This window comes from Merops nubicus, unplaced genomic scaffold (genome assembly GCF_000691845.1).
Source record: "Merops nubicus isolate BGI_N331 unplaced genomic scaffold, ASM69184v1 scaffold5912, whole genome shotgun sequence".
In the NCBI taxonomy this organism is placed as follows: domain Eukaryota; kingdom Metazoa; phylum Chordata; class Aves; order Coraciiformes; family Meropidae; genus Merops; species Merops nubicus.
This window is the reverse complement of record NW_008591460.1, coordinates 11569-25140: the sequence shown is the minus strand read 5'-3', so window position 1 is coordinate 25140 and position 13572 is coordinate 11569. Positions and strand designations below refer to the sequence as shown.

The window sequence follows — 13572 nt, the reverse complement described above, 5'->3', positions numbered from 1 at the left end:
TTGCTATAAGCAAACAGTGCCAGAGACAAGAATTTGATTCTCAGACTTGCTCACCATCCACAGCTGGCTTTCAAGGACATGTAGGTACATGAGACTCATGAAAGATGAGGTCCACAGCTTTCTTCAGAGTTATGCTTTATGACCTGGCATCATTTTATTGCCTTTTAGTATAAATGGCAAGAATCAGTCTGCTGCATTCTAATATGATCATTCATTAGATCTTCTCTCCTTGGGAAAAAAAAATCCCCACAATAACAAACTCAACCACCCTAATCTTGCTTTCCCACATTAGTATTTTGAAGTTTTAAAAACTGCAACTATGTTCATATCTTTGCCCATAACAAAAAAAAACAAAACAAAAAAACACACCAGTGGGAGTGCTCACCATGTGGAGGGTCCAGGACTATGAACAACACTTGTAGGCCAAGCTTTGATCAACTGCTAGCAAGCTTTCCTTCCCAAAGAAAGCGTTTTTCACATTCTGTAGGTTGAGTAACAACACTACTCAGTGCAAACACAGTCATACCTGCTACTCTACTAGGAACAAAACAAAAATGAACAGCACAACCTACTTACAGACCTGCACAGTCCAGTTTCTTTGCAATGCACCAATTTCCAGTCACAAGAACATAAGAAAACCCTATAAATAGAAGTTTGCCTTTTTTTCAGCAGTTATCTAGCTCATCATCCTACCTTCTTGGTTTTCTACACTTACACATGCTCCCCCAATTGCTGATTTAAAAGCTTATCCAGCAAAACCAACAACTCTACCTCTTTCCTTTCAATTAAACAGTCAACACTAGAGTTCATATGGAGTTATCAGGATTGTAAACTATTAAAGTTACAATATCCATAATTAATTACTTAGGGATCGAGTCAACCAATGAAAATTTTAACCTACTCATAGATTCTATTATTGCTAAATGGAAGTTTCATACAAACCTCTGTTTTATAGAACCAGCAATTCTCAAGTCACTCAAAAACAGAAAAAGGCCAGGTTTTGTATTAATGCCACTTCTTTAATTGGGGTAGCTGAACTCTGCTGCAAATCACTAGTTAGAAACATTTCCCTGTGTCTTAACAAACTCTGGTTCAGGTGACAGCTTGCTACTGACTAAACCCTCTTACAGTGTGCCCTGGGCCTGAACATGCCTCACGATAAAGCAGGATTGTAATCCAATATATTAAAGCACCAGTGACTTTAATATCAGTCATGAAGCCAAGGTACTTACTACTCAATTGTTGCCACAGCAGCTCCTTTTCCTTCACCTCTGCTCCCACATTCCTCCTCCACCCCCAAGAAGTATTAGTGCAAAACCAAAAGACTATTTCGATTTGAGGTGGAAACAACTCTCAAGTTGCAAGAAATGAAAGACTTGAGCAGCATATGCCTTTCTTTTCATGGCATGCATGAAAAGGACTCATACACCAAGGGCTGGATCAACAAAGACAGCAGCTCAGTGGGAAATAGCTCTTGTATGCTCTTGGACAACTCCAGCTAGCGTTGTGCGTGCAATATACACGTGAGAATAAAAACCTCTCCTTTTCTTCAGGCAACTTAAACCATGAGATATTTGAAATGGATCTCTTCCAACCCCCCTGTTGTACTCACACAGTTATTCACACAGATGTGCAACGTAAAATCTGACATCAAAATAAGTTTAGTAGTCCCAACAAACTGAACTTGACATTAAAAAAGGCAGCAGAGATTCCACGTCCACTTTATACACAACTTGAAGAACTATGTTAAGACAGTGAAAAAGTTGTTCCAGCCGAACCTCTGGAAATGTAACAAATCCAAACCACAGTTCAATCACTAGCTGTCTTTGCTGCAGAATTCACAATGTATCCCACCAGTCAGGTCTTTGACAACTTTTTCTTTGATGAGTTTTTGCAGGAGTTCCGTTTCGCTTGTCACGTTGTGCATGGGTTGTTCGTTCATGGCAGACATGCAGAGGTTGTTGTAGTAGTGCAGAGGTGTGCTGGGCTGATTGAGGTCGTACCCAAATCCTGCTAAGCTCACTTCATCACACAAATGGGTGGCCAGAACAACGGCTGTGACTCCAATGGTAGGTACGTTCTGAAAGGGGAGGAGAAAAGGAAGCCTGAAGAATTCAGACGTTCTCCTTTGCCAGCTTTTATAAAGGCTTAACAAAATTGTAATGGCTTAGTCTGTTTCCTCTCACTTCAAACTGAAATCCATTAACCAATTAAAGATAAAAATCTATTACAGCTAAACCTAAAGCGTAATTAAATGATCAAGTAAAACTAAAAACTTCAGGGCCAAATACTAACACAGCTTGAGCATTTGCCTTTACCAAGACTTTGGGCTGCCAACATCAGGTGTTTTTTCTGTGAAGGCAAGATGCCAAATCACTATGCAGTCAAACGACAAGCGAATCCTCGCTCCCAACAACCCCTGACATGCACTTCAACTTGACATTTCTAGATGGAGGCCTACTTCAGCCCTGAGCAACAGGCTGACAGCATTCTTCAGAATCTGACTTTTCACTGAAAAACCTGTGAAGAAGGCAGGAATACTAGGATACAACTGAAAGATACGGAGCTTGGTGTGTTAGGTTATTTTAATAGACAAATGTAAGAAGATCCTTCAAATATCATCCTGACCTGTATCAAAAACAGGGTGCCCAGCAGGAGTAGGGAAGTGATCATGCCTCTGGACTCAGCCCTGGGGAGGCCCAGCCTGAGTATGGGGCCAGTTTTGGGCACCACAGTAGAAAGACATGGAGGTGCTGGACTGAGTCCAGAGAGGGGCAGCGAAGCTGGTGAAGGGTCTGGGAACATGGCTTGTGAGGAGCAGCTGAGGGACCTGGGGGTGTTCAGCCTGGAGAAGAGGAGGCTGAGGGGAGACCTTACTGCTCTCTACAGCTCCCTGACAGGAGGATGGAGTGAGGTGGGTGTTGGTCTCTTCTCCCAGGTAACTAGTGATAGGACAACAGGAAATGGGCCTAAGCTGCACCAGGGAAGGTTTAGATGGGCTATTAGGAAGCATTTCTTTCCTGACAGAGTGGTGAGGCACTGGAACAGGCTGCCCAGGGAGGTGGTGGAGTCACCATCCCTGGTGGGGTTCTAAAAACATGTGGATGTGGTACTTGGGGACATGCTTTAGTGGTCATGGTAGTGCTGGGTTGATGGCTGGACTAGAAGACCTTAGTGGTCTTTTCCAGCCTTAAGGATTCTATGACTCTACCTTTGTGCAATAATGCTACCACTCAATGCTCTGACACAAAAGGTAGTAAGATGATGGTTAGTCAGTGTCTTTCATAGTTAAGAGAACCAGTGACATCTAATTTCTCACACAAATAATTAAAACAACAAAAAAAGCAGTGTGTAATTGAACTGGGCAACTCCCCACTCCATACTATTGCAGAAGCAAAGGATACAGAGGGAGGACATACCCACCAGTTGCTACTGAGCACAGTGGCACACAGCAATTCCAGCCTGGTTTCCATACCCCCCTGCAGCTGGAGACACATCTGCCTATAGCCAGTTGCTGATGTGACTTGACAGGACTGCTCTCAGCACACTTAACATGCATCAAATGCCTGTTTTGGATACTTAACACCAGTCACAATGATGTGAGTGAACACTGTACTGGAACAAATTTATGTCTCACTGCATCTAATGCTGTGTAAACGAGGACATTTCATGTCAGCATGCACAGGTGTAATACCTCATCTGGAAAGGTAAGCTGAAATCCTATTTGGATTTTACACAGGAAAATAAGAGTCTTTTGAGAGTACCTTAATTTCCCTGTTGCTTGAGAGTAGCTCTGAAAACACACTAAGAAATTATAATTGAAGGAGGAGCTCAAAACTTTGTTCAGTTTCTTATTTTACTTCAAATTTTATAGTCCCCTTCTCCTAAAAGGAAGGTTCTTACCTTATCCCAACCCCAGATTTTTGGTCGGGGTTCAGGGAACTGTAAAATGTCCAGAGCTGTCTCTTTGATGATGACTGGATTCAGAATCCGGAACTGCTTTGATGCAAAAGGAATTTTCTCAGCAACCTTCTTCCAAAAGAAAAGTCGCACCCACAGAGGCTAAGAGAAAGGAGGAAAGAGTTCAGCAAAGGGAAACTGAGGCTGCAAAGAGTATGGCAGACAGTACACGAGGTACAGACTTCAGCAGTGATCCTGAGAAAGTCAGTTTATAGCTGAGGTAGTGCAGGAATACCAGAGTACAGCTCAAGTGACTGACTCAAAGAGGAAAAACCTTCAAGGTATTTGGAATTGCAGAGAAGACAGCAGAGGCAAAAGTTGCTCAGTCTGAATATTTGTCTGCATTTTGTGTTTCACCAGTCAACATATCCAGGTTCTTTGCACCTTCCCCAGCACAACTGAGCAGGCAGCAGTATTTAAAGAAACAGGATGGGAAATTGCAGTTTTCCATCAACATTAACAAGGCATTCTGAAGCAAGCACTGGATTTAAAGTAACTTTGCTCAGGCTTTGAAGTGAACAGCTGTTGTTTGACAGCAGCCACCTAGTGATAAATGCAACCCTTCAGAAGAGGATTTGCACAAGATGCAGCAAAGCAGATCCTGGTTTCAAGCCACCTGCAGCCAATTAGATGTGTGCTGGTGGAAGAACCACCACTGCATCAGGCTCATCTTACAGGGCTTCCCATAGCTCTGGTAGCACTAAACAAATGATAAAACTGATATAGCTGCAACACAGACCTACAGATTTTAAACAGGCTTTAGGGAACAACTCCACAGCAGCTTAAGCTGATTAAATCTGGGTTGCTATGGTTCTGTCCTCTCACCCGTGCTCTGCGTCAGTTTATTCAAGTACCAGTGCCTGCAGAGAGAGCAGATCCAGCTGAAGGCCTGGTATTTGAAAGGAGAAGTATGTTTGCAGTTCACAGATTCACAGAGTGGTTGAGGTTGGGACCTCTGGAGGTCGATCCTGAGAAAGTCCCTGCTCGAGCAGGGCCACCTACAGCCAATCATACACAACTGTGTCCAGACAGCTTCTGGATATCTCCAAGGATGGAGACCCCCACAGCCTCCCTGGGCAATCTGTGCCAGTGCTCAGCCACCCTCACAGTAAAAGTGTTTCCTGATGCTCAGAGGGACCCTCCTGTGTTTCAGTTTGTGCCCACTGCCTCTGGTCCTGTCACTGGGCACCACTGAAAAGAGCCCAGCTCCACCCTCTTTGCACTCTCCCCTCAGCTATTTCTATACATTGGTAAGGTTTCTCCCTGAGCCTTCTCTTCTCCAGGCTGAACTCTCCAATCATCTCTCTTTGCCTTTCCTCATAGCAGAGATGCTCCAGTCCCTCAAGAATCTTCATGGCCCCTCAGTGGACTCTCCCCAGTATGCCCATTCCCAGATCAGCTCCCAAAACTGGCTCTCTGCACCAGCAAAAACACCAGAGTAAGGAGGAAGGTTGGAAGGAGCAGACCTGCTCCTAAGCCATTTAAAACAAGAAGGGGTACTCTTTGCCAAAAAGCAATTGCTCTTTCAATCCCCCCAAAACAACTGTTACTACAGAAAGCCACTCTTCTAGCAGTCATTCTTCAAAACCAAACCTTACAACATGAAACAGCCAGATAGCTTGTAAGACACATGAGTTAAGGATTCAACTCAAATTAGAAAGCTGCTGGTCCTCAAAATTACTACACTGCTGCAGGGAAGGTCACACACCAACACTGTGTTGTCCTTGGTAAAAAAAAAAAAAATAAAAAAATAATGGAGCAGAAGTTCTTAAATTTGCACAAATTCACACATTCATAAAAATCTCCCCTCTACAAAACATACTGAGACCACTCAAAAAAAGGTGATATCCCTGCATGCACTCCCTGGACTTCAGCAGCAATAGTCATGGTCAATATTAAGCAGATGTTCCATATGCTCTCATGCTGTAAAGATCATAGGATTAAGAAGGGAACTTGGGGTATGTAAACTAGGACATATCAAACTGTTAAAAAACTTGTCAGGCTTTCTTCTAAATCTCAGTAATTTACAGCACTTAGGTTTTCTGAGCACAGACTAAAAACAACTACTGGTTTTCAACTTGCAGAAAGTATCTGCCTGCAAATTGAAAGAGGTGAAAACAACCTATTTAAAGAGGTTGGAAATATGGAACCTTCAGAATCTCTGCGTTTCTTTAAATATTCAGTGAGAAATAAAAGACCTCTGAATTTTGGAACCACTGACCAATGTGAATGAACAACTTCAACACTTCAATTACACATTAACTGCACATAAGCCTATTGTAGCAGCACAGACTTTTGCTGTTAATATGGTCTGGCATCCAGAAATCTCATTTCTATTTCAGGCTGTGCAGACTTGAACAAGTTACTTAAACCTGATGTGAAATGAATTCCACTTCAGTATAGACATGATATGTTATGTAGCTTGGTGCACACCACAAATAGCTGCAGAAAAAAACAAGTGTTCCTGTCAATATGGGCCTTCAGTGTGAATACTGGTACCAGCTGTAACTAGGAGATGGGACTGAAACCCCACAAAGTTACATAAAAGATCCTCAGTGTAATGAGCTGGGAAGTAATACATCAGTCAGGTTCCTAAGCATCAGAAAAAACAAACAGATCCCAGGTACATAACACTGCCACACTACATACCAAGGTTTCATTTTTTAGCATTGCTTGAAGCCAGTTGAAATCCACACTTTTAAACAAAACAGCCACGAAGAGGCTGGCAGGAGGATACTCCTGCTCAGAGAGTGGGGCTCCTTCTGGGTACGTCATCCGGATCGTAGTCTTGTTGCCGACATGGTCTGTGTACCCTTGAACTGGAGCATCATTGAGCCTAACAACAACAAAATCACAATGGAGAGAAACTGGATTTAATAAGCCTGGGTTACGATCTCATTAAACATCAGGCAATCAGCAAAGAACTTGTATTTGATCCACAGATTTTGAGCAGAGCAGAGCAGTGTTTTCTCAGTATCTCCACGTTCCTCACGTCACACACTCATCCATCTCTTATCTTTGAGAGGGAGCCAATTCTATTTCTGGATTAAATGGTACAAGTGCAAAACTTCAAACAGAAAAGCCTGAAAAGTAACTTCAAAGAGCTCTGCAGAATTTCACATGCATTGCCTTGTGCCAGCTCAGAGAGGCTTAAAAGAGGAAGGGAAAGAAAACACAGAGGAAATTGCCTGCATTGGTTATCTATCTATATTTTTTCTTTATTACACACACACAAGTATTACACACAGAAAAGCATTCAAATTATCTCTTCAATGCAATGTCATGCATCCTGTGGGTTTACATCACTCCAGCTCCCCCAAAATTTCAGATGGTAGCACACTGCTGACAAGAACAGTTTCATCCAGCATCATCAGTTCTGCAGAAGAGCCTCAGTTCCTCAAACTTTCCAAGATCAACAGAAAAGTCACTTTCACACTGCCAGCCCTAATTTCAGAGAACAGTTAAGGCAAGTTCTCTGCAATCCCCATGCCAACAGGTTTGGTCATCTTTGTAAAAGAGCTACTGACTCACTGTATCAAGACTTCCCTTTTCAAGATGAGCAAGCTTTGTAAAACTTCATAAGTTTTAGCTTACAAAGCAACTCAGGAAAATATTTTTTATTAAATTTGTGTCTTCACATGATGCAAAATACAAAGGAGGAGAGTTCAAACAGTAATGTTCAGAAGGCACAACTGCAGAGCATGTATTCATTGAATTCAGACATTGTAAAACGAGTAATTACAGAAAGCACACTGGTATTGTAAAGATAAGGAAAGATAAGCAGGCTATCTGTATGTATGTAGATTATATGGTGTGTAAAAAAAACTGTATACTGAAATACCAATTATTTTATTATGTTTGAAATAGCTGTTATAAAAGGAGATGCCCTTCAAATAAGCATCTCAACTAACAAAGGGGAAAAAGGTAGAGGCAAGTCCCACAGCCTACCTCTGAAAGCTTAAACACATAAACAGGTAAAACCAGCACTGTGTACTTGTCTAAATTTTCACTAGTTTCTATCTTGCTTCTGCCTATGTTTTTTTGTATGTGAGGTCCACAAATAATTACACTGAATTCCTGTCTTGTGAACATGATGATTTATTTTGCTCCTAAGACTGCAAATTCCATCAAGTCACAAGCATATTTCTCAAAAGCGCTCTCAGAAATAGTCTCATAAATTGCATCAATGTTGGAGATACTTTCCCCTTAAAAAACAAAATCAGCTCATAAAGTAAAGGTGAAGTAGTCTGAATCCTTACACAGAAGATACGTACCTTATAACAATATCAAACTGATTCAGCAAGTGACCCAGCTCTGATCCATGAAGAATTCCACCACTGCCAACAACAACACAACGCTTACAGTGCTTTGACTTCAACTCCTCTGGTAAGTCGTGCTCAGGTAAGAGTTCAAGGAGACTTTGAAGCTTATCAGAGAACTCACGAAATCCAAAAGGAGGTTCATATTTAAATAAAGCTTCATCTCCATTTACGTTCTTCCTTACAAAGGGAGGTAAGTCCATGCTATATTTCTCTGTAAATAACTTGCCCATTTCTGTCTTCGCGTAGGAAGGTCGGCACTGCTCCCGCAGCGCAGCGCTGGCGTACTGCTGTGCTCTCTGAAACAAATCACACGTGCTTCAGTCAGGAAGGGCAGCTCCAGGAGCACACAGAGCCTCTCACTGCAGCCCACCAGCTGACCCCTCGTTAGCAAATGCAGGGCTTGGTAAAGGAAGCCTGGACATGGAAACACAGGGCAGTTCAAAGCATTCACTGCCAGCACAGGGTAAAACCCTGCAAAGGAACATCTCTCTACCCCATCACTTAAATGTGTAGTGCTGGTTTTTTGAAGAACAAATTAGGCTAGTAAAAGTGAAAATAAGCCATTTGAGAACATCTGTACTGTTATTTACAAAAGCAGATGAAAAATAAAATCTAGACATACCTCTACCCATCTAATTCAGCAGCACGTGGAATTCTACTCTGCTGCTCAGCTGTGTGACCTGAGTTTTGCCTGTGGTAGAATTGTACCAGAGACCTATCTACAGGGTAAAAGGTCTGTGAAATGGCAGGCTGGACTTGCTTGTTAATTAAAATGAAGAAGCATTTCTTCCACAGGTATTGCTAATGACCAAAACACAACCTTAAAAGGAATGCAAAGTGAGGGGTGCCTCACAACTTCTTTCAAAGTCTAGTCACCAAAATGAACGACTCCAGTTCCATGTTGCATAAAAAGATTAAGCTGTCAGATAAAAGTACACAGGGATCCATCTCATTTAAAAAATAAAAAAAAAAGAAACAACACAAAATTCCAACAATTCATGTCTGTTTTTAAGAAATCTGCAGGAGCAAGATGGTTTCTGATGTAAGGATGAAGTGATAAAACTAGAACCTTTGCTATTCCTCTTAAAATATTTTTGAATGTTCTTTTCCCTGATCAGCTATGTTGAGCTTTCCTCCACTGTACACATGAAACACATGACCAAGCACAGGGACCAGAGAGTCAAGATTCAAATCTAGTGCTAATTCCATTATCCTTCTCTGCTGTTAAGGAAAGAGAAGTGTGTATCTGGGTGCACAACGAGAGAGTTGTTCTGCCCTGTTATTTTTTTTCCTTCCCCAAACAAGACTGTTCTACACAACAGCCCCTACAATCTGAGCACAAACACCACAGTTCTTTCTGGGCAAAGCACAAATGAGCAACTTCATGGTGTATTTTGCCAGCAAGAGTCAGTGCCTCTTTGGAAGGGTTTAATTTTTAAGGCTGACAGTTGTGCACCCTGTCAGTAAAAATAAATGCCAATCACTTGACAACTGCATCTGCAGTAGAGAAAGCTCTACAGGCATCTGTCACACCAGCTTAAAAGCCACATGCAAAACTGTAGCTGAAGTAGCTGTTACCTTAAATAAATTACAGAACCAAGAGATGCCCCCTCCTGCACATCTGTCCTGTAATTGCAAAAACATCTGAGGAACTACAAGGCAAAGCAGACTGGGGAACTGGCTTAGGTAAAAATAAACCTTTGGTTTCATGTGTTGTGTTTGGGGCTTTTTTTTTTCCTTTTGAGACAATTTCTGATCACCAGTGTCATCTGCACTACCACAACAGTATCACAACATATCCATTTCAAATGTTATTCTTAACAGACACAATTATCTCATTTTACCCCTAAAAATCCATTTCCTCTATGCACTTCTGTTGTCACTCCACAAGAACAAGACCCTGAAGTTCATGGCATGAAATAAAGCACAATGTTTTCCCCTCACAGGATAACTTGAGCATTCTAGTTATTTGTTATAGACCCCTATAACTATATATATATATTGTTAACTAGTAACTTTTTTTAAGGCAAGTAGAAAAGCCAAAAAGTACCAACCCTTACACGATCGAGGTCCACATATGGCATTTTTGTTCTGTCACATTCTGCAGGGCCAAAATGTAATTTCAGGATGTAAAGGAAGCACCCTCCAACCACAAACAGTGCAAGAAGCCTGAAAACAAACAGGAGGGTGTAGGGGAAGCAGAGAGGAAAAAAGTTTTCCCAGCAGTCCATCAACTGTTAAATGAGTATTTCTAAACAAATTTAAGCCAGCTGAAGAACTTCAAGTGAATACTTGCATTTGACTCAAACCAAGAAAAAGTATTGCTTTGTTCACTGCAAGTCTCTCACATGTCTTCAAAGATATCTGCAGTGAAGTATAAACATACACAGATGCTTTGCTAAGGAAAATGTTGCTTATTAACATTCTGATTTATGCAGTTCTATGCTGGCATCATGTACTTTAAATGCATCTCTGATGGGTCAAACAGCTCTCACAAAGAAATAAAAAATTACTTTAGTTCTCCTACTTCAAATGGTCACTCTATTTTGAAATATGTTTTTTTTATGCAAGTTGAAAAAAGGATGGAACTTAAAACTGCAAGACTTTGGGCCAGTGGCCACTGCTCAAAATTTTCAATTCACCGGCAGGCCAGAATGCAGAATTTAGATGCTCAGATTTATACTTAGAAGCTAATTTAGTTATTTACACACCCAAAACACACACACACAAAAAACCACAAGCAAAAAAACCCATAAAACCCAACTAATTTTAAAATTGCATAATGCAGACTACTCATATTTTTGATCTACTCATTTCTCATTCTTAAGGAATCTCACTATTGATCTCCACCATCCACTTGGCTCGTTTCACAATAAACTCATCTGCAAGAACTGTATCTTTATTTGGTAAGAGTGGTGGCTGTTGCTCAAGAATGCAGTTTGAGCTTCCTCATTGATTTTCACTCCATATGGCTTCCTAAGGACTGGACATTTGTTGAAATGTCTTCAAAAAATATACAACCCATTAAGGGTTCAGTGCTTCTTGAAACTTTCAGATGAAGTTAATACAGATTTTCAACAGTTTTTAAAAGAAATGCTTGAACCATACAGACAAACAGATGCAATCCCAGCACTCAGTTTGCAGAATATGCTACAAATAAAGTGAGCACTGGGAAAGCAGCACTGCTCTTGCATCTCATTTAACTAAATTAAATTTTGCACTGATGGGGGGTCTAAAACCTTCATTAGCACTCCAGGCTGCAACCCCTGGAAACAGGTTGGCTGGCAGAAAATGGGATTCACAGCAGATGAATGAAGCTGGTTTTCTTCCAAAAACATTTATCAAATGTCTCTAGATTGAGCTGGGGCTGCCCTATTCAGGTGCTCAAAACATCAGTGGATGCAACAGTTTGGCTCCAGGTTATTCAAGCTCCAAGATCTCCAAATGCATGTGGCCAGAGAGGCTTCACAGCAATGATATTTTTTTGTTTTAAAATACAGTTCTGGATGTACACTAGCACACACTCATTCACTCTAGTCTGATGTCAAACTATAAACAATGGAGTAACGATTTGTGATGTAGCACTCCATAAGCCTTCATAAATCAACTATGAGGGGACACGTCCCCAAAATGACCACAAAACATTTACTGCCCTTCCATTTCTTCATTTTTATCAGACTGTACAAAAGCCTTGATGTTGTTAACCTATTTGGATACAAAAAAGACTGGCAACACTAGTGAGCAAAGTGCTGGGATCTCACACCGGCTTGGGAAAACAGGTAGTACCATGAGAGCCTGGGCTCCTCAAAGAGTTTCACATGCCCCAGGGAAAGCTGTGTGCCTAAATCCCCACTCAGTTCCTGTGGCAAGCTCGTCCCCTGCTTTCTGCATCCTTTTTTTTGTACCTGCCCAGGCTAGGGGGAGAGCAACCAACCTCTGGGACCATGCTGTGACCACGACACTTACTTGCGAGTACCTTTTAGAAACCAGCTTGGTCTTCTCATCTTCACGTGCAGCCACCTTACACCATTGCACAGGAGGTGAACAATCATGTTTCAGCTTCACAGGGTTATTGTCACTCAACATTGCTGAAATAAAAAAAAAAGAAGAAAAATTGAAATAATAGTTCAGATGACATCCAATGACTGTTAACTTACTGTTTCCCAGGAGACTGTGATTCTCAGCCTGGCAGGAACAGTGAATTGCTCCTGACCTCCCTGGGATGCAGAACATACTCATTTCAGATACACCACCAGGATGTGATTCTAAAAATATGCTCATGTTCCAGCTACAGGTCTTTGTAGTCTTCATAAGCCTGAAGTCTAATAACTGCAATTACATCAGTTACTGTCAAAGACTATTGTTTGATCCTGGTCAAACATCACTGTTTAAGCAATTAAGACTCCAGACACAGCACACTCAGGGCATTTAATCTCCCTAAATCAAAATGTCCAAGCACTATGCTACCCTGCAGGCCTCAAGCATGCTCCCAGCATGCAAACCCTGCACAAACCATCCCATCCTCCAAACCAGAGGTCACATTTCAGATCAACTCCCCAGCTTCCCCAAGATTAAGCAAACCTCCTGCATCATCAGTCTGAATCTACTGCTCACCTCTTCAGAAGCCCCAGCAACATGCTCAGCAACCTCAACGGCAAGCACCCAAGAGGGTGTGCAGGAAATTTTGGCTGGCACAGAGCAGGAGGTTGCCAGCACAAGGGCAGTTGCTGTGCACAGCTCCCCTACAACAGATGCCGTGAAGCCAGCAGGAGCTCACAGTGCTCCCTCACAGATGGGCAAGTCACCCACCACTAGCTAACAAGAAGCAACCTTGCTGCTCACTGTGTGTAAGCTCCCACGAGTTTCTATCAGCATGCTTCAATTCTGATTTTGGAAAGAAAAATATAGGTGGGCACATCAACTTCTGAGCAAACAGGGAAAAGCCACACAAAGCCCACCCATACCAGCCTGATGGTTTGGCCCTGAAGAGAGGAGGGACACAGCCACGGGTTTGTCCTGCCTTAGAGACCTCCCCAGGCAGGGCTGCCTTTGGTCAGCCAGCCAAGCAAGGGTGCAGCCTGGTCCTCCTCAGTGGGAGATCTCAGCCCTGCTCCTCCCCCTTGAGCTCAGTGCTTAACCCTCTGCTCTTCTCCACAAAGACTCTCACTCTTCTGTTCACTCTCTTCTGTTCTCTTGCCAAAAGTTCTGTCACAAGAACATCTAAAAAAATAAAAAAAAAACACACAAAACAAAGGGAAGGCTTTTATCTAGGGACAGTCTTCCACTCTTT

General features: G+C 42.0%; 1 protein-coding gene across 1 annotated transcript; it reads right to left on the bottom strand.

Annotated features, from left to right (window-relative positions):
- Positions 1 to 1759: 1759 nt before the first annotated feature.
- Positions 1760 to 12373, bottom strand: ST3GAL5 (ST3 beta-galactoside alpha-2,3-sialyltransferase 5). The gene is made up of 6 exons (XM_008950259.1): positions 12249 to 12373; positions 10337 to 10451; positions 8235 to 8578; positions 6610 to 6796; positions 3904 to 4062; positions 1760 to 2080 (listed from the first exon to the last, which is right to left on the bottom strand). Exons 1-6 carry the CDS (start codon positions 12332 to 12334, stop codon positions 1817 to 1819), a joined length of 1155 nt encoding a protein of 384 aa, XP_008948507.1. The 5' UTR covers positions 12335 to 12373; the 3' UTR covers positions 1760 to 1816.
- Positions 12374 to 13572: the final 1199 nt, after the last annotated feature.

Bases quoted from the DNA above. Each gene is read 5' to 3' on its own strand.
- ST3GAL5 (XM_008950259.1), bottom strand. From the start codon at position 12,334: ATGATTGTTCACCTCCTGTGCAATGGTGTAAGGTGGCTGCACGTGAAG. The intron at 6,797-8,234 runs GTACGTATCTTC...TGTTGTTGTTAG, and splicing joins CAGTTTGATATTGTTATAAG to GCTCAATGATGCTCCAGTTC. The intron at 2,081-3,903 runs GTAAGAACCTTC...CTCCCCTTTCAG, and splicing joins AAATCTGGGGTTGGGATAAG to AACGTACCTACCATTGGAGT.